Raw genomic sequence first — 26,427 nt, 5'->3', positions numbered from 1 at the left:
GGGCTCCAAAATCACTGCAGATGGTGATTGCAGCCATGAAATTAAAAGACGCTTACTCCTTGGAAGGAAAGTTATGACCAACCTAGACAGCATATTAAAAAGCAGAGACATTACTTTGTCAACAAAGGTCTGACTAGTCAAGGCTATGTTTTTTCCAGTGGTCATGTATGGACGTGAGAGTTGGTCTATAAAGAAAGCTGAGCACAGAAGAATTGATGCTTTTGAACTGTGGTGTTGGAGAAGACTCTTGGGAGTCCCTTGGACTGCAAGGAGATCCAACCAGTCCCTCCTAAAGGAGATCAGTCCTGGGTGTTTATCGGAAGGACTGATGTTGAAGCTGAAATTCCAATACTTTGGCCACCTGATGGGAAGAGCTGACTCATTGGAAAAGACCCTGATGTTGGGAGGGATTGGGGGCAGGAGGAGAAGGGGATAACAGAGGATGAGATGGTTGGATGGCATCACCGACTCAATGGACATGGGTTTGGGTGGACTTCGGGAGTTGGTAATAGACAGGGAGGCCTGGTGTGCTGCGGTTCATGGGGTCGCAGAGTTGGACACGACTGAGCGACTGAACTGAACTGAGCTGAGGGACCCCAAAAATGTCGGAGTCGCCAGGGGCTTGAAACCCTCGTCTGACCTGGATTCGCCCGGGGCGACTGTGACCCGGGGTAACTCAGGCGGTGGTCGCAGAGCAGGCAGTGGAGATCGGGTCTCCCCGCACACCCACCCCGCCACACTGCAAAGCCGAGCCGCACACACGAAATGGGTTCTAGGCGCGTTTCTTTGTTTTAAAACCCCGGGAGCTTCTGGTGGGCAAAGGATTGTGGGCTGGCACGTCAGGCCCCTGGAAGGAGACGCAGGTGTGAGGCCGGCAGGGGCGGGGGTCTGGGGGAAGCGAGCGGCCCGACTGCCCGCCGGGCTCCGGGCCGCGTCGGGCGTCGCTAAGCCCTCGGCGTCCCGCGCCGCCCGCCCCTGGGCCGCCCCGCTCGTCTCCAGCAGCTCCGTGAAGTTCCAGCAGCTTTGTATCTTTCTTGCTCTTAGGAGGAAAGGATCCCGACAAACATGGGTTAATTGACTTGAATGAATGTCCTTCCTATCAGGAGGAAAGTAGGACTATATTGGCGCCCGCGGAGACAGCGGAGGGAAACAAGGAGCGGAAATAACGAACGTAAGCCTTCGGCTTTGCAAACCCGGCTGGCGCCTGGCGAGAGTAGAGCAAGTGGGCATGCTGGCCAGGCTGGATAAATCAGGAGCAGAAGTCAGGGTCGTGGGCCGGGTCTCTAAGCGTCCGCAGTCCTGTAGAAGCCACCGCGGGTGGAGGGTCGGGGGCTGCCGTTTTGTAAAAAGCACGGAAACGGAAGGGACCTGTGTGGTCTGTGTTTCCTTGGTCCAGGTAGGAAAGCGGGTCCTTTGGCAGCGTCCTTTGCTCGCATTTCTGTCTCCAGGTTCCTCTGTTCTGTGCAGCCTGGAAGAACTTCTTTAGAAGGTGGGCTCCTCGAAGATTTTGAGACCCTGGAGTGTGGCTTTGGTAAGTATTAGAGGGACAGCGGCAGCCGCCACTAGCAGCGGGGCCTTCGATAGCTCAGTTGGTAGAGCGGAGGACTGTAGTGAGTGAACTGTGGTAATCCTTAGGTCGCTGGTTCGATTCCGGCTCGAAGGACTTCGTACGATCTTTTTAACCTTCTCTTCCTCGCAAGAGAAAAGCTTACCTAGAAACCCACTGAGTTTGCGCACTGCCTGTGTTCCTTGAAAGATATATCCGGTAAACACTCGAGGTATGGTTATGCTGTCTTGTGGGTTACATGCAAAGGAGTGCTAATCTGTGCTTTTAAATAAGGTTTATTATTGCTTATGTATAATTATTATATGCCTGCTTTTAAAAATCCGGTCCGCGGTCCCACTGCACTCAGTGCTAAGCCAAATGAATTTCCCCAACCGCGGAGGGTCCACTGGTCAGCGGACACCGCAGAACAACCTGTAAGGCAAAAGGAAAGCAGCCAAAAGCAGCTGGGGGATTAGCTCAAATGGTAGAGCGCTCGCTTAGCATGCGAGAGGTAGCGGGATCGATGCCCGCATCCTCCACTCGGTTTTTGCCCCATGCATTGGAAGACTTCCCCAACCGCGAGTGGCTGAAGCTTGTGGGTGTTTTGTAATACACAAAGGAGTACGGTAGGCAATAATCAGCTTCACACGCGGCCCTTTTATTTTGCAGGTGAGTCTTTTCCAGGGTCCTTTTTGATCACTGCCTTTTTCTCCTCCCGGTAGCAAGGCCGTTAACCGTCTTCCGAGAAGGCGCGGGTGGAATCCTCCCGCCGCGCCTGCAGGTCGAGCCAGCAAACAGCCCCGGCTCAGGTACCCGCTAAACGTGCGAGGGAACCCCGGTGTGCTGACCAATGGCAGCGCGCCTTACTGGGCGGGTAGCCAGCTGTGCCCGCGGCCAATAGGCGTGAGACTTCTTGTTTCCTGGCAGAGCGGGGTCCCGGCACCGCGGCGCTCGGGTTTTGTTTGGGTCCTGGGTGGAGGGCCCGGGTGCCGGGGCCCAGGTGGCGCCTCGCTAGCGGGAGAGGGAGCGGGATCACCGGCCCGGAGAGAGGTGAGGGGCTCAGCGTGGAGTGCGGGCCCCGGCCCCGCCCCCTTCTCAGCCCTCGACGGCCCGCAGCCCCTCTGGAAGCCCACCCGGCTGGGGTGGCTGGGCCACCCCGCCCCTCGCCCGGGCTGGTCCCGCCCCACCCCCACTCCTGTGGCCTCACCTCTGACCCCTACGCCCTGCCTTGTTAGCCTCAAGTCCGTCCCTACCCATCCCAAGCCAACAAGCCGGGGCAAGCTCGGTCCTGGTGTGAGGGTCCTTCGGAGTCGTGGGTCGAGAAGCCATCCCCCGTCCCCAAGTGGGTCTCTGTGGGCCACTTTTGTCTAGAGATGCTCAGAATACCCATTACTCACCCACAACTACCAGGGTAGCTTTTTCAGGGGCCTCAGTGCTTAGCGGGGCGGTGTGGAATAGACTTGTACCGTTAGGGGGATTAAGCTGCAGTCTCCATGTGAGCAGGTGGCTTCTGCCCAGTTAACTTTGGCTTGGCATAGGCCACATGTCTAGTTTTATTTCATAATTAATAGGCATGGGGTAATTAAACAAAAAAAAGTACCAGCCCTTCCAGGGCTCAGGGAGCAGCAGAAGAATGCCAGGTCAGTACTTGTGAAAGCAGAGAAGTGGGGAGAGAGAGCTGTCGATCTCAAGTTAGAAACTTGGTTCTCTCCCTTCTGCTCTTCTCCAGAGCAGGGAGCCAGTCTAGGAACCAGAGATCCAGAATGGCCCATCTTTCTAGCTGGCGTTATGTTGTAGTTGGTGTATCATGGCTAGATTTGGGCAGTTGGACCTCTCTATCTTCTCTCATCTTTGGGCTGCAAAGAAGCTTAGAGTCTAGTGTTTCTCGACATACTTAAGTCATTGAGTGTTTCATTTTGGAATAGCCACACTGTGGTAAAATAGGGTCCTTTGAGGTCAGTTACAACCCTTAGTGTGGGGACAGAATATTGCTTATTCTTGGCCTTTGCTGGAAGGCCACATATACCTTTTTTAAAGGGGAAGAGAGCCTCTTCTTATGGTACTTCCTTAGAGGAGCTCTCATTTACGCAGCAATACCCAAAGAACACGTTTTCATTTTTCTTCCCTCTCCTCCCTACCCCATGTTTTTCCAAGCTCTCAGGGCCTGAGTGGTGCAGGAGGATGCTTTCCCAGCCCCACCATGGAGCTGCGCTGTGGGGGATTGCTGTTCAGTTCTCGCTTTGATTCAGGGAACCTAGCCCATGTGGAGAAGGTGGAATCTGTGTCTAATGATGGGGAAGGAGTAGCAGGTGGGCCCTCAGCCTCCACCAGCAGCATTGCCTCTTCCCCTGACTATGAATTCAATGTGTGGACCCGACCGGACTGTGCTGAAACAGAATTTGAGAATGGGAACAGGTAAGAAGAAAATAATGGAGGGTGGGAGAAGGAAGAGAGGCGGGCCCCACGTCCCTACTCCTGTTAGCCCTTTGAGAGTTCATGCCAGCACACCATCCTTCCTCTCCCACCCCATCCCCCTCCTCATTCTCTACCCAGTAGCCCTTTCCTGGTTTGGCTTGCTCCAGTCCCCGCCGCCCCCCCCCCGCCCCAAGCCCCTCTCCAACCCTCCTGTGTAGAATGATGTGTCTCTCCTACTCTGGCCCTCAGGTCATGGTTCTACTTCAGCGTCCGAGGAGGAACTCCAGGGAAACTCATCAAGATCAACATCATGAACATGAACAAGCAAAGCAAGCTGTATTCCCAGGGCATGGCTCCCTTTGTGCGTACACTGCCCACTCGGCCACGCTGGGAACGCATTCGAGACCGGCCTACCTTTGAGGTAAATTTTCCATGAGGAGGAAAGACAGACTTGGGTTCCTCTGGTGCCAGCTGGAGTCTGAGATAAGCCCCTGCCTCGGGAAGCCCAGAAGGAGCTGGTTGTCACGGGGTATCGCAGAGGGAGGGGTGTTGGTAAAAGCGACGAGGGTGTGAGGTCAGCTCCTGGTGGTCAACCAGTAGGCTCTTAGTTCTGACACCAGTGGTGTGTTGCCCCTCCCTCTTCCTCCGCTGCTCCTCAGATGACAGAGACGCAGTTTGTGTTATCCTTCGTTCACCGTTTCGTGGAAGGCCGTGGAGCCACCACCTTCTTCGCCTTCTGCTACCCGTTCTCCTACAGTGACTGCCAGGATTTGCTAAACCAGCTAGACCAGCGCTTTCTGGAGAACAACCCTACCCATAGCAGGTGCCAACCCCATTCTTATTCCTGTCACGTAGTCCTGGACCGCAGAGCACCTCTGCTACTCCTGGAACTTGCCCTCAGAGCCCTGACCCCAACCCTCATCTGTCCTTTCCTCTGTACAGCATGTGGGACTTCGGGTACCCCTGACAAATGTTTCTGTGTGATCTTGACATCCCACCATCCACTCATCACCTGCCTACTTCAAGTCTCTTAATATCCCAGCTCCCATCAGTCATCCAGAATTTAGCCAGCACTGCCACTGCTCAGCACACATTTGTTTTTTCCTGCCCCAAGAGAGGCCACCTCTCTGTGTCTATGCAAAGTAGTCTATCTTAGGGCACCATAAACTGGGGAATAAAACCTTAACTTCCTCCTGTCCTGTTCCCTGCATTCTGACAGTGTAGACCTAACCCAAATCCTCAGGCTCATTTAACACTGTGAGGGACTAGAAGGCCCCAAAGGTTAGGGTGAAGGACCAGATCCTACAAATCCTGGGCTGGTGACCATGCCCACTGGTTGGTAGGACTTCAGGGACTTCTGGCTTAATGACTTTTACACCTCCAGCCCTCTGGATACCATCTATTACCACCGGGAGACCCTCTGCTATTCTCTGGATGGACTTCGTGTAGATCTACTGACGATCAGTTCCTGCCATGGGCTTCGAGAAGATCGAGAGCCCCGTCTAGAGCAGCTATTTCCTGATGCCAGCACCCCCCGACCATTCCGTTTCACAGGCAAGAGAGTGAGTAGAAATAGCATAAAGGTAGTACCCTGGCCTTGGCCCAGCCCCGGGCACCGCTGGTAGGTTGAGCTCATATTATCCCTTGTCCCTGTGGACACGACCTCAGCCTGTGTTCTTAGGCAGGTGTGACAGCTCCTACTCCAGTTGCATACTCAACCAGCTGGAAATCCAATGGCTGTTTCCACCTCGTCCCACCGCCATCCCCACATGGTTACCCTGGAATGTAGAGCAAATGACCTAATAACTGCTTTCCTCTTCACCTCAGATATTCTTCTTAAGCAGTAGGGTACACCCTGGGGAGACTCCATCTAGCTTTGTCTTCAACGGTTTTCTGGACTTCATTCTTCGACCTGACGACCCCCGGGCCCAAACCCTACGTCGCCTGTTTGTCTTTAAGCTGATTCCCATGTTGAACCCCGATGGGGTCGTCCGGGGTCACTACCGGTAAGAAGCATGCCCGGCCACATGGATTGTCCCGTCCCCTCATAACCTGCATCTCAGTGGCAGCTGTTAGCCTCGTATCTAGTGTCTGTGTTCCCAGTCCTCTTGCACCCTAACACAGGCAAGTCCCTGTGATCATCCGGTGAGCCGAGAACAAATATGATCCCATCCAGTGGCACTTTGTAGGGGAGTAAAGCCAGCATACCCATAGATCCATCTGGGTAGAGGGAGCTATCTTTTAGATTTCTGTAGGAGGGATAACAGCTGACCAGGGAGAGGGCCAACGTCAGTTCTGTCTTTCCTGTTGCAGCTTCAGCCTCTCGTTTCATAAATCAGTTTCCTTTCCATCTGCCATGTGTCTCCTTCGCTGGACCAGCCCTCAAGCCCCTGCTTTGGTCCTTGTCTCCCTACAGCACAGACTCACGTGGAGTGAATCTGAACCGTCAGTACCTAAAGCCTGATGCAGTCCTACACCCGGCCATCTATGGGGCTAAAGCTGTGCTTCTCTACCACCACGTGCACTCCCGTTTGAACTCCCAGAGTCCCTCTGAGCACCAGCACAGTTCCCATCTCCCTCCTGATGCTCCCCTCTCTGATCCTGAGAAAGCCGACAGTCTCCAAAACAGAGCTCATCTTGGGCGCTCGTCCAGCGGGGATAAACCTGAGGCATGGACACAGACTGAGGCAGACGAGCAGAAGCCCAACAGCATGTGGATTATGCCACAGGAGTCAGCTGAGGTGGAGCAGCTGGCCCCCGATGCCATCCCCCCCAGAGAGAGCGGTGTTGCTTACTACGTGGACCTGCATGGACATGCTTCCAAAAGGGGCTGCTTCATGTATGGAAACAGCTTTAGTGACGAGAACACCCAGGTGGGAATCTGCAGAACGTCATGTGAGTGTGGGGAGTGTTGCAAGTCAGGAGATGAAGGTCAGGCTATGAACGGAGGGAAGAGGGCCTTCTGGCAGGAAGGCCTGGGGCTAGCAAGAGGCAGCTTATTCTGAGCGAGCTCCAGGGGCCAAGAAGGGTCAGCACCTCATTGTGTTACATCATGACCTCTGAAAGAAGATCAAGCTACTAGCATCATAGGTTTTCTAGAGTTTGGAACACCAGGGGAGAAGGAGAATTTTATATTATCAGAGAGAAGGGCTTAAAAAGAGGTAGAATCATAGCTTCCCAACACCTAGAAATATTGTCCAACATTCAGTGAGGATGTAAGCAATGCTGACTACTGCTGATGGTTCTGAAGGTGTCTGTCTACTGTGTGAAGGCACGTGACCCCACACTAGGCATCTCTTCCTTGCCCCATCCTTTCTTTCTCTCTGTCTCTCCTTCTGAGTTGCCTTTTTCCTCACCCAAACAGGTGGAAAATATGCTGTATCCAAAGCTCATCTCCTTGAACTCAGCCCACTTTGACTTCCAGGGCTGCAATTTCTCAGAGAAGAACATGTATGCCCGAGACCGCAGAGATGGCCAGTCTAAAGAGGGAAGCGGCCGGGTTGCAATCTACAAAGCCTCAGGGATAATCCACAGGTTGGGTGGAAACTGAGATACAGTGGACGAAATAGCTGCCCAAAGAAAACAATAACCCAGTGTAGGGTGTATGAGGGGCAGGGGATGGATGAAGTCTTCCCAAAGGACAGATTCACAGTTTGTGGTGTTGTCTTTAAGTCTGGGACAGTACCTTTTGGGGGACCTTTCTTCTGTGATAAAGTGCCAGGGTCAGTTGCTAGTTGCTAGGGATCAGCCCTTTCTATTTGTGCACATTCTACCCCAGCTGATTATCTCGTAGACCACCTAGTCTGTCCCCCATGGTTCTGTCCAGATTCTGTCTGATAAAGGTCTCCGTGTCTTAGCTACACACTTGAATGCAACTACAACACTGGACGCTCAGTAAACAGCATCCCTGCCGCCTGCCATGACAATGGGCGTGCCAGCCCCCCTCCCCCGCCGGCCTTCCCCTCCAGATACACTGTGGAACTGTTTGAGCAGGTACGAATGCAGGGGATGAGTGGGGAAAGGGGAACCTCAAAGTCTGGAAAGGCCTTCACCTCTGCCACCTGACTCTCAGGTCCTCTGAGGCAAGGCTTACCATTGTCGCCGTCTCACCTCTCAACCATGGTGGTGGTTTTCCTCAGTTAATAGGCACCAGGCCTCTGACTGTAAAGGTATCAAGGGGATGAATGGGCACTACTCTGACCCCCAGCCCTGCCATAGAGACTCTCCTAGCACAGCTGAGTCACATTCTTTGCCTGTGAGCTTATCTTCCCCCTTCTATTGGATTAATTCCCTACTGAGTTCAAAGCACCCCCTCTACAGAGGTCCTGATGATCCTGGTGTCCTGGGGCACATGAATGGAACAGAAAGAACTGTGGGTTATAGAAGAGATCCCAGTGCCTTCTCCTGCTGGTAGAACTCCTGCCTGGGGCCATCCCGAAAGCCCACCTGCCCCTGCTCATAATGGACGAGGGCCCCAGACGGCCAGCAGTCTAGGGGACAGCCCTAAATCCACTTTGCAGTAAAGAGCCTGAGCACCACAGTTGACAGAGTCGTTGAGCAGATGTGAGGCCAGCCTCTCCGTCCCTTCCATTGGGCTGTGCACCCCAAGCCAACACAGCACCCGTGAATGGAAACAGCTTCCTGGGTTGGAAGACCAAGACACTGAGCCAAACCGGACTCCCCACAGGTGGGACGAGCCATGGCCATTGCAGCTCTGGACATGGCGGAGTGCAACCCGTGGCCCCGGATTGTGCTGTCGGAGCACAGCAGCCTCACAAACCTCCGGGCCTGGATGCTGAAACACGTGCGCAGCAGCCGAGGCCTGAGCACCGCTGTGAGCGTGGGCGTCAGCAAGAGGAGAGGCTCTCGAACTCCACCCAGGAGTAACAAGTAAGACGAGCGGTGGGGGGGAGAGGCTGGGGCACCGGAACAGGGCTCTAGAGCAAAGGGTTCCAAGGAATTTGTGTGATTCCCAACTTCCAAAAGAACCACATGGTGAATGTTTCCAGGGTGAATTCAGATTAGGAAGGTTAGTGCCTTTGTCGGAGAATGGGATCCTCTTCCCATTTATGGAGCACTACATACTTCCAAGATGTTGGAAAAGCAGGTTTAGGGGATTCCCCGCTCCAGAGCCCTGCACAAAATCGAGTAGAACTAGGGTGGGGGTCCCCAGGGGTGGGTCTCACCTTCCCATGGTTGTGAATGTCTGAGGGGCCAGGGAAGCAGCAGGGTGACAACAGGGACCTCACTGGGAGTTAAAGCTGCCCAGGGCCAGCCCACATGGCTCTTAGTATATTCTCAGCAGGAGCGTGCACGTGTGAACAAGGGCCCCCAGGCAGCCTGAGATGCCCCAGGTTAGATTCCTAATCCGTGTGGACACAGATTCCTCCCTGCCACCTCGGAATGAGTCCCTGAGCCTTTTCACCCCAGAGGTGACGCTGTACTGGGCATCAGACCAGGGAGGACAGTGCAAGACAGCCTCCTGGCCCAGGATTAACTGGTGTCTGCTTCTTGCAGCGGACTGCCTGTTTCCTGCTCTGAAAACACCTTGAGCCGCGCACGAAGTTTTAGTACTGGCACAAGTGCTGGTGGTAGCAGCAGCAGCCAACAAAATTCTCCACAGATGAAGAACTCCCCCAGCTTTCCTTTTCATGGCAGCCGGCCTGCGGGGCTGCCAGGCCTGGGCTCTAGCACCCAAAAGGTCAGCCACCGGGTGCTGGGCCCCGTCAGAGGTAAGCTAGTCTGGGAGCCCCTGCAACAGGTGTTCGGTTGTTTGGGGCATTGCTGGGGGAAGTGAGAGCTTGAAGATGCACACTCAGCCTGGGACCAAGGGGTGAATCAATAAAATTAGTTTGTAGCAGAATCTGTAGCCTCTTCTGCGGCCTTGGTGTTCCCTGCGGCATGAGCTCCAGACGGTACATGTGTGGCAGAGGCGGGAGTCCGGGGTCTTTGGTTTCAGCAACTGCTGGGAGGCAGGAAGTGCCCAAGGAAGACTCACTGGCTAGAGCAGGGTCATGCTGAGACACGGAGCCTCCACGTCAAGGACAGGGTCAGTCAGTCTTGGGAGCAGGAAGGATAAGGAGGTTTCCTCACAGTCAGTCTCAGCACCATGCAGAGATGGTGAATCCTACCCAGGGTCTCTACAGCTGAACTTGTTCTTGGCTTCAGGGCCTGTTCAGAAAGTGTTAGAAGGATGCTCGCTTTTCCAAAGAAACATGGAACAACTACAGACAGGTTCTATACTAGGCTCACAGTCCAGCCCCTTCCAGCGGTAGCCACAGTCCCTCAACTGTGCCCCTAGGTTTGGCCAATAAGATCCTACTTGACCAGAAACAGGTGGGCCTTTAGGGAAAAAGAAGAGAAAAGGACTTCAAAGCTGTTCCTTGGGAGTGACCTGGACTGGAGTAGAGCGACTACTGCAGTGGTATTCCTGGAAATAACACTAGATCAGAAATCAACATTGTACGTGGCTTCTGGGCTGCGGCAGTCTGGCCAGAGTATAGAGGTTTATACACTAGAACTCAGCTTTGCTGGTCTTCAAGCTGCACTTGTCCTTGTCAACACTTCCCAGCTGCTCAGCTTGCAACAAAGCTTTTGGTGCAGAGCAGAAACTTGCCCTGGCGTCAGTGGCTGTGGAAATGACTGCTAATTAGAGCAGCCACAGGAGAGAGAGAGGTGGTCCTCACCAGCTTTGACCAATAAGATGTTGTCCCTGGCAGACCCCATAATTACCTCTGCTTAGGTTCCAAGCCCCACTCAGAGAGTCTGTCTTCATCGAGAAAGGACACTTGTACACTGTTTTTGAGTATTAAAGCAGTAATAATGCATTATATTTAATAGCATTAAACAGTGAACAAAATAGTACCGCATATTTATTTCATTTAATCCTTACAAGGACCCTGAAGATAGGTGGTATTTCCATTTTTCTGATGAGGAAGCTAAGGGTGCTGAAGGTTAACCGGCCCAAGGTTGCACAGCTATTAAGTGGCAGTTATTCAAACTTGTCTTTTGCGTTCTGGCATACTTGAGTTTCCTATCTTAAATCTGGATATTTTTTCTTCTTTTAATTTCTTTTTCTCTTAACACATAGGAATATGAGCACCATAAATCTTCCCTGACTACAAAAGGAAACAGTAAAGAGCCTTTTCTAGGTCGTCACTGAAGGATTCTGGGCAGTTTTTAGTCAATATTTTATTAACATCTTCCCTGCTCCACCCACCCCCCCACCCCAATGTAGAGTGCTGTATTAAGCTCCTTGAGTGAGAAACATGTATTCTGTTTCTTTGTTACTTCCCCCAAATAACTAATAGAAAATAGGCACAGTCAGTACAAAGTAACTCCTGGTGGACTGACTGGAAACTTCCTAAGGGACACAGGGCTGTAAACACAGCAGAAAAGCGCACTGTAAGCGGGGAACTCGGGGGCCACTGTTGTGGATAAACACAAGAGTCATCGCCCAAAGGATGATCAGTTGAGAAGTGGTTTTGAGGAATGGGTGTGGTTTATGGTTTAACAAGAACACTCCAGAAATGAGAGTGATAGCCAGGACCAGCGCTATGTGTAGAGAGGATGACAAGCAGGCACACTAGCTGATTCGAAGAGCAAACCCTTCCCTATGGAAATCAGGAAGAAAGGTGGGAGGAAGAAGCCGAAATGTCTTGAAAACAGAAGACATTATGGGTTAACAAGACATATGGCAGTGACTGTGTTTCTTATGATGGGAACAAAAGATCTGCTTAAGCGAGCTGTCTGTGAACTGTTTATATAGAAATCAGGCAGGGATGGGAGATGGGGTCTTTGCAGTAGTTTATACATGAGATGACGAGTGCCTGTACCAGGGTCTATGAAGGTATATAATAGAAACAAGTGGAGGGATTCAGTGGTGGTGGAAGAGAAAGACAGAGAGCTTCATGGTTACAAGCTAAAGCAGTATGTCATGATCACATTAAGACATTGTCTGAAGAAGCTGAGTTTATCTGTTTTAGACATGCTTGGAAATCATGAGCTAGCTATATGGAGATGGCCTACAGGCAGAAAAGGGCTTCCCTAGTGGCTCAGCTGGTAAAGAATCTGCCCGCAATGCGGGAGACCTGGGTTCGATCCCTGGGTTTGGAAGATCCCCCTGGAGAAGGGAATGGCTACCCACTCCAGTATTATAGCCTGCAGAATTCCATGGGGTTGCAAAGAGTCAGACACAACTGATCACAGGCAGAAAAAGGGCCAAACTGCAGAAAGGTAACATCAAAGTTGTATATGAGTCCTCCACGTACAGGTGCAGGTGAAACCAAGTAAGAAGCTATATTCCCCCAGGTAAATGAGCTTAGAAGCAGAAAGAGAGCTGGTCTGAGAATCAGGACACCCTGTGGACTTGCATAAATATTTGTAAGAACAAGAAACTATCTCTGAATTCAAGAGGTCAGGAAGGTTCCTAATAATGTCAAACAGGAATACTGTAAGGTGCTTAAAGAGCAGACCCAGGGATCTTGACTCCTGTGTTCTGAGCATTTGCTGGTGCTCCAGTTTTGCCACTTCCATCTCAAAGTCTCTGATAAGACTCCAGGATGGGAGACTGGCCTTGGCTTGGGATAGGGACCTCTGATGCATACTGTGGTACTGGACTTGGCATCTTCAACTCACCTTGGGAAAACTTCTTCATTTTGTCCTGTGCTGTAGCTTTGTGACATCTCCTGGTTCCACACACCTGGCTCCTGGCCCCTCACCACATCTAGGCATCCTTTGTCTTCCAAGATAAGAAAACCATGACCTTCATCTCTCTGAGATCTAACTAAAAAGCATCTGTAAATACACCTTCCAAATCCCCAAACTAGGATTGCTGAAGGTTGTTTTTTTTTTAACTTACGAACTTATTTTTAGGAAAATTCCCACTAATGCATAAAAAATGATATCCCATGTAACTGTAGGTTAGTTAATGGCAGTCCTTTATTAGCTAGAACAGAACATGAGGTTGGGCTATCCAAAAAACTTCAGATAAGATTTAGGTATCCTAGTTAGCAGCTCAAGGCAGGGCCTGAGAGAACTAGTCTGGCTGGGTCTGTCCTCAGAGGCTGGGGGATGACATTTTAGAAGCCAAAAAGTAGCCAACTTGGGGTGAATAGAAATGTTGCAGGGGCAGGAGGCTGAAGAGCCTGAGTAGGCCTTGCCTCCTAGCATTCCCCTGGCTATAGTGCCAGAATCACTGGGGAATAGGTAATGCCATTGTTAAAGTGGGCAGTTAAGTGGTGTGAAAGCGGATGCAGACAGTTCAGAGGAGGACCTGCTGTGTAGAGGGTGGAGAGTAAACAACTACTCCTCCTGTTTGCTATGCATTCATGAAAACAAGGCTGGGGGGCTGGGGGTGGAGAGACACCAGCGAGGTGCCCAGGACACATGACTGAAGGAGGCACTTGCTCTCAGGATCAGGCAAGGACCTGGACCTCCCTAAACTGCACCCAAGGCACTCCCCTTCCAGCCTACACAGCAGGCTACTGCTGTAAAGACCAGGCAGGGACTTGAGAGTAAAGCAGGGAGCCTTCAACCATCAGCCTACCATGGCCACTCTAATCCATCCCAGCTCTGGCACTTAAAGCTGAGATTACCAGAACTCTTTCCTGGTCTCCATGCTGCCTTGTCTCATCGGGCTGGCAGCTTTTGGTGGAGCACCTCAAGGCCGATGATGAGTAGAGGTTCCTTTGAGAAGTGAGTCAAAGGACATAGGAAGCCTCCAGCTCCATCACCACTTTTACCTTTTCCCATGAAAACAAAAGTTTCATGTTAAATAGCCGTATGCCCTTAGACTAAAACTTATCTGATGGCAGGAAACATTTCCTAACACATCTGTTCATTCCCTTATCACCTAGCAACACGCTTGGCACTTATTAAATGATTTCCAAATATTTGTTGAACAAATAAAAGGCAAGAAGCTGGGAGGTGAATGGAGGCTTGTCTGCCTATCCACCCCTCAAAGGACATAAATCAGGTCTGTGATCATCCTAGGGATCCAGTGAGACCTGAGTGCTCCTTGGAGGGACAGTTCTAAAGATGTCTGGGGAAAGTGGGGATGATGCTGGACCTAAGCACAGGGTACACAACTGCTCCAGAATTGTGAGCCCTCAGAATATCCATTCAGACTCACACGATGGTGAGGGCAGTCTAGTTCTGCGTCTTGGGCCTCTGCCCAGGACTGACCCAGATGGAACCTTGGGGCTGATGACCACGCTGCACCCTCTCGGAACTGGTCACAGATGCACAGCTGGTCCCATCACCACTTGCGCTCAGCCTTAAGCTGCCGTTTCTAGTTTAGAACCAAGAAGAGTTGGAGCTCCTCCCTTTAATTCTTGTCACAATGAGACTGGATAAGCCTGGATGACCCCAGGGCCCAGAAGTCAAAACACGAGAAGCTGGGCTGTGTGCTTACGCTGCCAAATTTACAGGCAGGCCCCGCCACATCTTAAGACAGGCTTTTAAGTGATGACGTGCTACCTTTAAATGCCTCCCATTTTTCAGATCAAGCCTCTCCTAAAGCAAACTTGTCTCCTATCCTGAAACTCTCTTTAGTGGCAGGATTCCAGAGATGTATTCTTAATATCTCTCCCTTGATCCCTACATTTCACTTGGCATTTTTTATATCATTTGCCCATTTTGCTTTGTATCTTCTTGAGTGTCACTTGGTTCCTTATTGGAACCTACAAATGTCCCAGAGGCCTTCACTCTCTTGCCTGCACTCTTTTATCCTTTCTTGGGGTAGGGTGAAATTTCATCCCCTAACATGGTTCCAGCATCCTTCTGTGTATAGATATTTCTCAGATCATCTATCTCCTGCTGTTTCTCCCTTTGTCATAAAGTTCATTACTTGAAGTGATTCGAGTGTACGGTCACTTGACAGCATCTTGACATCCCTGTTTTGACTGAAGCCACAAGCAAGGTCTAGGCTCTGCAGTATCTCTGAGTCTCTGGTGGTGGATAATGTTCCAAGTTATTTGACTGTGGCCATGAGTCTCCGGCTTTGGTTGTTTTGTTGGCATCACTGTGCCAACTCTTACTAGCCCCCTAAGGTCTGGTTATTTTTGACTCCTGTCTATGGTCTTATACTCTAATTAGTACCCAGCATCTCAGCAATCTCCTCAAAGCTAGAGTAGCTTCCTTCTGAGATCTCTCCCTTTTTTCTCATCCTTTTTCATACAAGTATCAGTTTTTTAAAATTTGGTTTGGAAACGTTCCAGAAGTACCCTTGTCACTGCTAGTGTAGTTAAACAAGATAATACTCCTGTTACCTACTTCCTACTTTTTAGATGAGGCTTTTTACATGTAACACATGTTGCTTTGTCAGAAGTCAGCTGGCATCCTGTAACCAGCATCAAATTCCGCTCCACAGAAGTTAATGGCTCATTTGGTTGAGAACACTTGGAACCTGCTGTCCCCCTATGATGAGGACGGACCTGCCATGCCTGAACACCTCCCTGCCGCTTCTCATCACCATCCACCCAACTGGGACCCCGCCTTTCAGAATCTGTAGCAGTGAGGCTCTAGCCACAAAGAAGGGACCAAGAGAGTTGCCCCGTAGGAGTATAACCGTATGCCCTTAGACAGGGACTGCTGAGTCAGCTCATGGTCTACAGTGGGTGTCTGCTCTCCAGGCAAACAAAATCTTTAAGGTCTTTGTTTTTCCAGGCAGTACTTTACAGGCCCTGAGATATAGTGTTGAAAAAGATCAGGTCCCTACCCGCAAGAAACTCAAAGTTTCAATTAGAATATTAGCTAACATATGTGCCAGGCACTGTTCTAAGTACTTTACATATACTAACATTTAGTTAAGGAGACAGAAACCATAAACAGTTACTTGCCGAGGGAACAAAAAACAACTGAAGAAAAGAGAACAATTAATTTTACTGTTAATGGTCAGGCTTTCATAGAGGTGACATTTGAGATAGGACATATAAGATGTTCAGAGTTCACTGGAAGAAGAAACAGGCATTGCAGAGGAACAGCAGAGCCAGTAGCCACAGAAGCTATAGCAGAGGATCAAGTCAGCATCCTACTGAGGGTGTGTGGACTGGACCGACAGTAGGTGGGGCTTTGAATGCCATGTTCAAACATTTGGACTTTATCCTGTAAAAGACCTTTAGCATCTCCCCTTTGTCTGAGCCAAAATGATTTTTGATCAGGTCTGTATTTTAGAATAATAATTTCTGGCACCTGTGTGAAGGATGGATTATAAAAGGGAATAGACTCAAGCTTGGGAGGCCAGTGGAGAATATTTTTTTAAAAGCCTGGATGAGAGATAAAGATTGTATCTGGACACTGGTAATGGCAAAGGTGAATAAAGGGGGAACTCAAGGCAGTGGGAGAACTGTCCAGGTTTGGGTTAAAAACAAATCTAAATGTGAAGGAGTCGAAAGATGAAACAAAAATTTCTAGCAGATTTTTCACCAAGATAGGGAGAAGGAAAGGAAGCAAAGGGTCATGAGACACTGTTTGGGTCATGAGACACTGCTAGGTAGAAACAACCAGTAGATAGTTAGAACTGCAGCTCAGGAAAAAAGGGCGAGAGGGAGACTTAGGAGTTTTGACCACATAGAGCAGGAGAGAAGGATAGAATGGTGAGGGATACTGGCATTTAGGGGCAGGACAAGTAGTTGAAGAGGGGCATTTAGAGGGAAGAGAAAAAGCCAAGCTCAGTAACTTAAGAATGAACTGGTGTGAGTAAGCTAGTTAGCTACAGAGGTGAAGTGGGATGAGGGCTGGATGAACAAGGAAAGCTGGAGTAAGTTATTAGGTCTTTCTACCCATCTTAGATTTACTTCAGAAGAGGGATGCTGGTGTGATAACAAGCTGGAAAACAGGCATCTGCTGACAAGGGAAAGCCAGTGGGGCAGTGGAGTGACAATACCTCACTTATTTGCCTTTTTATCTGCTTGTGTCCCTTCCACTCAGAGCCCCGAAGCCAGGACAGGAGACGGCGGCAGCAGCCAATGACCCATCGCCCTACTTCAAGCAGCCTGGCCCCATCCCCAACTCCTGCTAGCTCTAACCTAGCCTCTTCACACATGGGCTCCTGCCTACTGCCCAACTCACTCAGCATATCAGGTCTGTACTCACTGCCACTGAAATCTGGGTTGGTCAACCTCCTTCCTTCCCTACCTCCCAGGGTGTAGGCCAGAGTCCTGACTAGGCTTGAAGAAACCCCTCCAGCTCTGCTGCCATGTGACTTGCACCTCCTTCTTGACTTCATGTTATGCAGGCCACTCCAGACCAGGGCCATCAGTTATCCTCCTGGATTATCCTAAATCCCTAAACTAACATTAATGCCCTTGTATAGGAAGCTGGAATTTTATGAATGTATAATAAAACAAGTTACCACTTACTGACCATTTACTATGTGGCAGGCACTGCTCTAAGCACATTATCTTATTTAATCTTATTTTTACAGTTGAGGACCCTGAGGACTTTTCCTACCTGCTTTTATTCATACTCCCTGACTCCAGGAGCTGGGCAACATTAGACAAAACTGAAGAATGAAAACAGTATAGGCCTTTTCACCCGTCATCACCACACATGTTATGGGATCGTGTCATTCACATAGAGAGCCTAGACCATCTGCTTTCCTTTTAAGTTCTAGACCCAGCCATGTAACAGACTGGATGGGAATGATTTCTAAGGCTCCAGTCTGACATCTTCTGCCTCCCCTAGAGCCTGCTACTCCCAACCTGTTAACTCTCTTCGGTGGGTAGTCCTGAATCCACCAGTCTTGGTGCTGCTTGATCCTTAAATGCTTACACACACAACTGGGATAACACTAACAAATTCAAAGCAGTTCAGCTTGAGTGGGTTCTAAGTCAAGCTCCAAGTTGCCATTCCACCCCTTGGACCAGACTAGAGTATGCGGTGCTTCTGAACGAGGGGCAGTTTTGCACAACAGTGGACATTTGCCAATGTCTGGAGAAATTTCTGGTTGTTACAGTAAGGAGGAGGCAGGAGAAGAAATGCCATCTGCTGAGTCGAGGCCAGAGATGCTGCTAAACATCCTGAAATACACAAGGCAGCCCCCCACAACAAAGAATAATCCTGTCCAAAATGTCAACAGTACCAGTATTGAGAAGCCCAGATGGAAAGAAAGTTACCTCTTCTCCATGGCCCCGTCCTGATCCCAAGTTTCCTTTGTTCCCTAGGGAGCAGCTGCTCATTCTTGTCTTCAGGAGACAAGACAGAGGCCGTCATGGTGATTGGGAAAGGTCTGCTGGGGGCTGGACCTCGGATCCCCTGTATTAGGACCCGACTGCAGGTAACATTTTGGGGTCTTCCCCAGCCCCCAGCTAACAACTCTTGGCAGAGCCCAGCAAGGCGCTGTTCACCTGGGGAGCGGGAGGGAAAATGCCCAGCACTGCTTTACATCCTTGCCCCACAGCCATAACAGGGAGCTGCTCTGATGCCTGAATGCCTGTCTGTCGAGTGCCCCCCGTCCCCTTGAGCCAGGTCTCTTGCTTGCTTCCAATCCCAGCATCCCTGTCAGATATACCCTCACCTCAGCCTGCTAGCTTTGGCTTTGCCTGCCCCTGCCCTTAGCTTCTCCTCTCTTTCTGCCCAGACCTGCCCGAGGAGACTTCCCGCCAGGAGGGGTCCCGGATTCCCCAGGTAACACATCTGGTTGCTGCTCCTAGGACCAGCTGTGCCACCCACTCCGATTCAGTCCAGATCCCCATACTAGGCTGACTGAAGTTGGGTATAGGCAGAAGCTGCCTGGATGGGTGAAGCTTAAGCTGCTCTGGCAGGGGCTGAGGCAATGAAGGCTCTGAAGTAGACCTACTAATACTCCAACATCTTCCCACATCGTGCTTTTCTACTCCTCCAGATCTCGGCTGTGGTATAGCCATGAAAAGTTAAATGCTGGGTCCTTTGGCCTCCCCTAGTTAAGTAAAGCTTGGACTGTATAATCATAGACTGAACCAGAGTTTTTTAGCTATTATCTTGCCTGACCCTCTCAGCTAGGCATAGTGCCCAAGAATTCAAGGTCCTAGTACCCATGCTGACCCCTATACTACACTCTTACATGTGGAAACTAGAAGGAAACCTAGAAGCAAAAACGTCCATGGAAGAATCCAGCCTCTTAGCCTCCCCCTGTCCACACAGGCTAGGCCCAGGTTGGCCCAGGGCTCACCACCGACTCGCAGAGGGATGAGAGGCTCTTCAGGCCCCACATCCCCTATCCCCCAGACCAAGGAGAGCAGTGAGCCGGAGCTGGGACCCCGCTGCACACCACGGTGAGCACCAGTGTCCAGCCCCTCATTCCACCTCTTATTCCCATTTCTGCCATTCAGGACCATTTTCTTCCTCCCCTTCTCCCTTTGACCCCCTAAAGACTAAATGTACCTCCAATAAGAATCCAGTCGCTGACTTTTTTTCCATCATGCTCTCAGTCTTCACTCCAGCAGACAAGAGAACAATTTCCAGTCAGGGCCTCAGGCACTCCTATCAGACCACTGTGCAGTGCTCAACCTACCTAGCCTCGCCCATCTTGTCTGTCTCATGTCCCAGCCCCTGGCTAAAAGACCAGAAGAAGGGCAGAGTTTTCAACCCTGATTCCTCTCTTTTCTCTGTTGCAGGCTGCCTCAGGCCGGGCCCCCACGGCCCCGCTCCGCCCCTGCCTTTTCTCCTATTTCCTGTAGTCTGTCTGACTCCCAGTCTCGGATTTGTTATAGTGGGGGGCCCTTGGGCCAAACCGAGGTTTGTTTTGTCCCTAAATCTCCCCCATTCACTGTTTCTCCCCGGGTCTGATGACTTGACCTTCAAGCCCAGGGTATGACTCCACAGTGGGGAACACAGTGACAAATGTGCTAGTCCCCTTTTTCAGCTGCTGATTCCATGTGACAACTCTGTAACTTCTTAGAACACCCACCACACTGTTCTGAGACATTGCAAAGCATTACCTTGAGACAGGACAAAGCAGGGACCTGCCACCCCTTCCCTCCCTCCACAGCACAAGATTTTGGGACCACAAAAAATATATATATTTTTTTATATTGGGGGGAGGGAGTAGAAAACAAAGTAGCCCCTATACTGGGCCCTATTCAGTGGCAGCTTCTTGTTCCATAGGGTTAAGGAAGACTTTGAGGAAATAAAAGTTGTTTGGAAAAATCCAGGTGTAGTTGCTTTGTATGTTGTGATGGGTAGAAGGGATGAAGTGAAGTGTGAAGGCCCCTCACACCCTCCATCTTGCCTCAGACTATGTCCTGGAACCCTAGAAAAGAGGGGGAAAGACCTGAGGTAAGGAAAATGCTGCAGCTTTCCTCTGGGGCTATCCTTTAGAATCAACTCCCATCCAGCCTGTTCCCGCCCTTACAGTTCTCACCCACTGTTACAGGTTGGTTTACAAGCCCTTCATACAACCTCCCCCCATCCCACTCTTATCTATGACTTAGGTCTATAGTAGCCACCCCCAACATAAGCGCCCTGTTCCCCTGAAACAGAATTCTCTATTTCTACAACCCCTCACAAAAAAATTATGCCTAAATAAAGACCTAACAATCTTGGAAAAGTAAGGACTATTTTAAGTGAAGAGCCCAGATCCTCATACTTGGATGACATCGTCATTACCTTTATTCCTTAGGGTGTCAGTACCTCCTTGCACCCATACTATCAATTTGGAAATTGGGAACCACATGAAGATGGGGACTGAGTTGATAGTACCCACCCCGTTCTAGCAGGGAGCAGTTTAAGGGGGAAGGGGGTAGGGCACTCGCTACTTTGTGTGTGGATAAAGGGGCCCAGTTCTGGACTGTATCATGCTTGGCCCAACACGTTCCGGTTTGAAGTCTCGAACCCTGCAGGCCCTGGCGCGGCCTTCCCCGCTCACTCTCCAGGGGCTACGCGCTACAGCCACGGACCGTTACCTGGGGCAGAGAAAGCGCCACTCTCATTCCTGCTTCTTGGGATTGTTGACGGCCACGTAGTGATAGAGAACGACAAGCAGGAAGAGCGACACGCCCAGCATGTTGGCGAAGATGGCGAGCTGCACGTCCGTGATCATGCTGAGGAGAAGAGGAGCGCCTGAGCCGCGGACCAGCGCACTCCTCGCCCAAACCAGGACCCGTCCTTGCCCCCCCTGGTCCAGTCACCGCCTATGGGTCGGGGATCGCGCCTGCGTACCTCTTACCTGATCAGCTGGGCTCGGTTCCGACGCGGTCTGGGGTCTATCTTGAGGTAGGAAACCTGAACCGGAAGTTTGCAGCGCCAATTCGGCTCCAAACAAGGCATTTCCGGTTGTGAGGCTCTGCCGGTAAGGGCTCTCTAGCCTCAGCGTCTCGCCTGCTCCCGCGGCGCGCTCGCGAGGGGCGGGGTCTTGGGTCGGGCCGAAGAGGGAGGGGCTGCCGTGTGGGTCGTGGGGCCGACGCGCGCTCCGGACGCCGCGCGGGGCAGCTGACTGCAGCTGGCGCTTCCCCGAACGCGGTTAGTGGCCCTAGGGCAACCTCGCTGGAGCTAAGGAGTGGGCTAGAGTGAGGGTGCGGCGGCGGGGCCGGGCGAGGAGCTCGGCCTGAGCCTAGACGGTGCCCCCCCACTCTCCTGTCCCGGGCCCCCGCGCTGCAGCCCATCCTTCGCTTCCCGGCCCGGCCAGGTGCTTCCTTTGCGCCCTGCCCTCAGGGTCGCCTCCCTGTCCCGGGCGGCGGAGAGAGGGATGAGAGGCGGTGTAGAATGGGGACTGGAGAGGGGCGGCCGGGTCCCTCTCCTTGGCGCGCCAGCCTTTCTGCCCCACATGCGCCAAATAGAACGATCCTGCCTGTGATCTGACCGGTGCCTCCCTTAGTGGGACTCCCTCCCTCCATCCCACCCCAAGAGGTGGGCGTCGGAAATAGGGCGGACCCTCCTGGAATCAAAACCCAAACCGTGGAACTTGGGCCAAGTGGGAAATCACCCCCCGGATGTCAGGGAGGGGGGAAAGGAGGAAGGGCTGGGAGCGGCAAAAGGGGTCGTGTGGGTGGTAAGCAGAATGGGCCTCCCAGGAGAGAAAAAGATGACAGTGGGTAGATGTCCGAGGGTCTCTCGTGAGGGGAGAGGCAGCCCGGGGCTTTACAACCCTCTGCCCAGCCCAAACCTACTCCCCCTCACTTCTTGCTTTCCCTCAGCTTCACCATAAAAGGGAACGGCACTAAGCCAGGCTGGGGCCGGGGGCTGGGCTGTTGCTCTGGAGCTGTCAGGGGTAATGGAAGCCAGTTGCTTTGCGGTAGAGGGGGGCCAGGGCTCAGGGGACGCCTCTGGTTCTCTGAGCCAAAGAAAACTACAGGAGCTGCTATGGGGCTGGAACAGCTGGGTGAGGGGGCTGACTTGCTCCCTGTGTGCACAACGAGCTAAGGGTGCACTCACTAGCCGGGAATGGGCTTCCCTGACTTGGGACCATCAGCAGTTTGTCTTCCATGCTCCAGCCCAGTGACTCCTAAACTCCATCTCTGCCTTTAGCGGTCTGTATTTCCCCGGCCTCCCCTACCTCATCACCCAGCCCCCACCCAGTATTTCCCAGAAGTTTCCTATTTAGAATCCCAAGCCCATGTTCCCTGCACATAACAAAGTGAAACCCCAGCCGTGTACTCACTCCCTCACGTGTCCCTCAGTGAGCAGTCTGTTCCCATCTCTGCTCTGGGAGAATGAGGGTCTGGGTCTTAAGGGATTACACACATTATGCTTTGCATCTCCTGGAAATTTAAAGCAGATCCAAGTGCAGCCAAACATTTAGATCTACTGTTGAAACAGAACTAGATCCTAGAAAGTACACTTTCTAGACTGTAAAGAACATGAGGGAAGACCTTGGAAGTGCTTCAGCTTCTCAAGGCTGTCCTAAAAAACCAGCTGACCCGGGTGCAAAGTAAACTAGACTCTCAGAGCTGAAGGGGGCCTTCAAGGTCATTTTATGAGGCAGGAAACTGGAGCCCAGAAGGTAATTGATTTGACCAAATTTCTACAAATGGCTAAAGACAGTGTCCCCTAATTCCTGCTCCTCCGTTCCATACTCCCTGTCAGATAGCAGACTCAATAGATTGGCCTAGGGTCAGGGACAAGCGGAATAGGATTTGTTTTTTAGAATCATCCAGAAATGTCCTTCACCTCCCAGAACTTCCTGTGCCTAGTTCAGCGAGTCTTAATCAGCTTTGAATGGGTCAGTTGGCTTAGTGCCTGGACGAACTTTTTAACCAAGTTAAAAATGGTCTCCAGGGACTTCTCTGGTGGTCCAGTGGTTAAGAATCTGCCTGCCAGTGTAGGGGACATGGGTTCAATCCCTGGTCTGGTAAGATTTCACGTGCTGCAGGGCAACTAAGCCTGCGTGCCGCAGTTACTGAGCTTGTGTGCTGCAACTACTGAAGCCCACACACCTAGAACCCGTGCTCCGTAACCGTAAGAAGCCACCACAACGAGAAACCTTCACACCACAACAAAGAGTAACCTTTGCCTACCGCAACTAGAGAAAGCCCGAATGTAGCAACAAAGATCCAATGCAGCCAAAAATACATAAATAAAATAAGAATGGTCTCTAGGACTAAGCTATGCATGTGTGCTAAGTCACTTTAGTCATGTCCAACACTTTGAGAGGCTATGGACAGTAGCCCGCCAGGCTCCTCTGTCCATGGGATTCTCCAGGCAAGAATACTGGAGTGGGTTGCCATGCCCTCCTCCAGGAGATCTTCCCTACCAAGGGATCAAACCCACATCTCTTATGTCTCCTGCATAGGCGGGTTCTCTACCACTAGCACCACCTGGGAAGCCCAGGACTAAGCTAGGAACTAACAAATCTTGAAAAAATCTTGGGTGAAAAAGCATGAGGGAACTGAGTCAGGTGAAGCCTTATCCTGGGGGGAGTTAGGGGAGAGAGAGGATGGGGGGGGACAAAGAGTGGGGAAATGTGGAGCTAGGTCTCTGTGATTAATGTGACACTTTCAAGAAGTCATGGTCAGGATTAGGCTCAGGAGTGAAAAAGCAACAAGACCTGGAAAAGAGGACTGGGTTCTGAGTCCAGGGAGGTTGGCTCCTAAATATGACACCTGTGGGAAGGGTTGGAAGGAAAAGGTAAATGTGTGTAATTGTGCCGGAGTGGACCTTTGCCTAAGAGTCCCCACAAGCTGGAATTCCCCTCTGGATTTGTATGACCCAAGGCCCAGTTCATATTATTCCCCCTTTTTTCCTCCCACCATTCAGCCTTCGGACAGAGGGCGGGTAGCCATAAAACGCTCCTTACTGCCCATGCCCCTGTTTGTCCTGGCCCCGATGTAGGAGCTCACCGCTGTCAGTGATGGTTGACTGAATGAGTTAGTCCCCTGCTGTAGCCAAGATTTCCCATTGGCACTAGACGTTTGGCAATTTCCTATCTTGGAGTGGTTATAAAATAGACCTTGTCCTACTGCCCCAGGGACGCTTAGCCTTTTTTGGTCTCAAGAATTCTCTTGCCAGTCTCTGGGAATTTATGGCTGCCTATCAATACCACCACTGCTGCCACTGCCTTCCCTGAAAACTTAGTCTCCGGTGCAGCCGGGTTGTCCAACCCCTCAGGCCTCCCCAGTGAACCCAGGAATTGTCCCCCTGCCCCCCCGGCAGTGAACCCAGAGCCACTGATTTCTTTGCGATCTCATAAACATTCATGTCAGTCCCTAGATTTTGGCTCCTAATTACAGGACTAAACAAAATGCAACCTACTGCCATTATATCTCAAAGCCAGCATTTTTAACTTGACACACTTAAGATACAACAGATTTTTTAACTTGAGGGGTCAGGCAAAGGCATGGGTGACAACTGGGTAGTAACAAGATGGCTGGGATGACTTCAGGTTGCCAGAGGCTGCTGAAGGGGAAGCAAGCTGGCTTCCTACCAGGGCCAGAGCCAGGGCCTAGAACTTATGTGGAGACCAGGGACAAAGCCGCAGCCTTCCAGTGAAAGTGACTTTGAAATCAGGACCTTCCGAGAGATCATTGCCTTCAAGTCTCCCTAGGTTTGGGCCCCTCACCTCTAAGGAACAGCCACAGATTTCCATTTCCAATGGCTCCAGTGTTTGCTTTCACCATCATGTCTTTTTGGCAACATTTCTGCCAGTCATCAGGATCGTATTCTGGGCCATAGGACCCCAGGGGTGCATCATTCAGAGTCACATTGACATGGTGGCACCCATTCTCATGTGTGTGCTAAGTCGCGTCAGTCGTGTCCAACTTTTTGCAGCTTCTTGGACTGTAACGCACCAGGCTCCTCTGTCCATGACATTCTCCAGGCAAGAATATTGGAGGGTTGCCATGCCCTCCTCTAGGGGATCTTCCCCACCCAGGGATCGAACCATGTCTCTTATGTCTCTTGCATTGGCAGATGGGTTCTTTACCATCAGCACCACCTGGGAAGCCCTACCCATTCTCATAGTTTCCAACTATTGCCCTGCAAATGATTCTCAGAATCAAGACCCACTTTGCTAACCATCTCCTTTGGATGTTTATTTCCATCAAGATGTGTTGTTGTTGTTCAGTTGCCCAGTCATGTCTGATTCTTTGCGACCCTGTGGACTGCAGCATGCCAGGCCTCCCTGTCCCTCACTCCCGGAATTTGCTCAAGTTCATGTTCATTGCATCAGTGATGCTGTCCAGCCATCTCATCCTCTGAAGCCCTCCTCTCCTTCTGCCCTTGATCTTTCCCAGCATCAGGGACTTTTCCAATGAGTTGTCTGTTCACATCAGATGACCAAAATACTAGAGCTTCAGCTTCAGCATCAGTCCTTCCATTAACTATTCAGGGTTGATCTCCCTTAAGATTGACTGGTTTGACTGGTTTGATCTCCTTGCTATCCAAGGTACTTTCAGGAGTCTTCAGCACCACAGTTTAAAGGCATCAATTCCAAAGAACACCAAAGTGTTCTGCCTTCATTACAGTCCAGCTCTCACAACCATACATGACCACTGGGAAGTTCATAGCCTGGTTACTCTCCTCTTAAACTTGGAATGCCCAAACTAAGATCATCTTTCCTCCCTTCAAACCAGCTCCTCTTCTCAACTTTCCCATCCTGGCTCAAACCCTGGAATCTTCTCCCTTCATCTGGTCCCTCATTCCCCAGGCACTCACCAAGCAGCCACAACCTGCTATCCCAGGCTGGCATCACTTTGCAACGTAGAATTTGGAACAGACCTGAGATGACAGACAGCAGACCCCCAGTGGAGTCAGGGGATTTGTTCAAAGTGATAACACTACTTAGAGGAGAAGCCGGAACCAGCATTCTTGTGCTCTAACACCCAGTCCATTGCTCTTGCTAAGAATATCTTCTTTCTGTGTGTGTATTCGCCCTCATACTAAAAACTTGTAACCCAAACTCTTAACCAGTCTTCTGAGCCTCTCTCTGATTTTTTTCCACAATCGACTTTTTGACCAGAGAAGAGCTAACACTTATGTAGCATTTACCACATGTCAGGCACTATTCCAGATGCTTTACATGGATTAACTGAATCCTCACAAACCTAGGAAGG

General features: G+C 51.0%; 2 protein-coding genes and 2 non-coding genes across 12 annotated transcripts; 3 read left to right on the top strand and 1 right to left on the bottom strand.

Annotated features, from left to right (window-relative positions):
* Positions 1-1,197: 1,197 nt before the first annotated feature.
* Positions 1,198-20,147, top strand: AGBL5 (AGBL carboxypeptidase 5). Of its 8 annotated transcripts, XM_043469131.1 has the most exons (17): positions 1,198-1,531; positions 1,636-1,778; positions 2,216-2,355; positions 3,701-3,961; positions 4,211-4,382; positions 4,621-4,784; positions 5,346-5,523; positions 5,789-5,967; positions 6,378-6,834; positions 7,326-7,495; positions 7,819-7,954; positions 8,649-8,851; positions 9,479-9,693; positions 16,892-17,044; positions 18,127-18,239; positions 19,085-19,215; positions 19,558-20,147. In XM_043469131.1, the coding sequence occupies exons 4-17, from the start codon at positions 3,747-3,749 to the stop codon at positions 19,727-19,729; spliced, it is 2,658 nt and encodes an 885-aa protein (XP_043325066.1). In that variant the 5' UTR covers positions 1,198-1,531; positions 1,636-1,778; positions 2,216-2,355; positions 3,701-3,746; the 3' UTR covers positions 19,730-20,147. The 8 variants fall into 8 exon arrangements, 7 of the variants coding, with proteins under 7 accessions (XP_043325066.1, XP_043325069.1, XP_043325068.1 ...); XM_043469134.1 differs by lacking the exon at positions 1,636-1,778 and having other exon boundaries at positions 2,269-2,355; XM_043469133.1 differs by lacking the exon at positions 1,636-1,778.
* On the top strand, positions 1,575-1,663 carry TRNAY-GUA. Its single transcript is given in 2 exon segments — positions 1,575-1,611; positions 1,628-1,663. It is a non-coding gene; the product is annotated as a tRNA-Tyr (tRNA).
* Positions 2,013-2,085, top strand: TRNAA-AGC. The gene has a single exon. It is a non-coding gene; the product is annotated as a tRNA-Ala (tRNA).
* OST4 (oligosaccharyltransferase complex subunit 4, non-catalytic) lies at positions 19,957-21,267 on the bottom strand. 2 transcript variants are annotated; one of them, XM_043469136.1, is made up of 3 exons: positions 21,108-21,267; positions 20,845-20,982; positions 19,957-20,192 (listed from the first exon to the last, which is right to left on the bottom strand). In XM_043469136.1, exons 1-2 carry the CDS (start codon positions 21,206-21,208, stop codon positions 20,868-20,870), a joined length of 216 nt encoding a protein of 71 aa, XP_043325071.1. In that variant the 5' UTR covers positions 21,209-21,267; the 3' UTR covers positions 19,957-20,192; positions 20,845-20,867. The 2 variants fall into 2 exon arrangements, with proteins under 2 accessions (XP_043325071.1, XP_043325073.1); XM_043469138.1 differs by lacking the exon at positions 21,108-21,267 and adding an exon at positions 21,101-21,105.
* Positions 21,268-26,427: the final 5,160 nt, after the last annotated feature.

The sequence above is a fragment of the Cervus canadensis genome, chromosome 5 (genome assembly GCF_019320065.1).
Source record: "Cervus canadensis isolate Bull #8, Minnesota chromosome 5, ASM1932006v1, whole genome shotgun sequence".
Classification (NCBI taxonomy): Eukaryota; Metazoa; Chordata; class Mammalia; order Artiodactyla; family Cervidae; genus Cervus; species Cervus canadensis.
The sequence above is the reverse complement of the archived record's forward strand: the minus strand, read 5'-3'. Positions and strand labels throughout refer to the sequence as shown.

Excerpts from the sequence above, each read along its gene's own strand:
- AGBL5 (XM_043469134.1), top strand. The coding sequence starts at position 3,747 with ATGGAGCTGCGCTGTGGGGGATTGCTGTTCAGTTCTCGCTTTGATTCA. Across the intron at positions 3,962-4,210 it reads GAATTTGAGAATGGGAACAG|GTCATGGTTCTACTTCAGCG; the intron begins GTAAGAAGAAAA and ends TCTGGCCCTCAG. Across the intron at positions 5,524-5,788 it reads TCCGTTTCACAGGCAAGAGA|ATATTCTTCTTAAGCAGTAG; the intron begins GTGAGTAGAAAT and ends TCTTCACCTCAG.
- OST4 (XM_043469136.1), bottom strand. The coding sequence starts at position 21,208 with ATGCCTTGTTTGGAGCCGAATTGGCGCTGCAAACTTCCGGTTCAGGTT. Across the intron at positions 20,983-21,107 it reads AACCGAGCCCAGCTGATCAG|CATGATCACGGACGTGCAGC; the intron begins GTAAGAGGTACG and ends TCTTCTCCTCAG.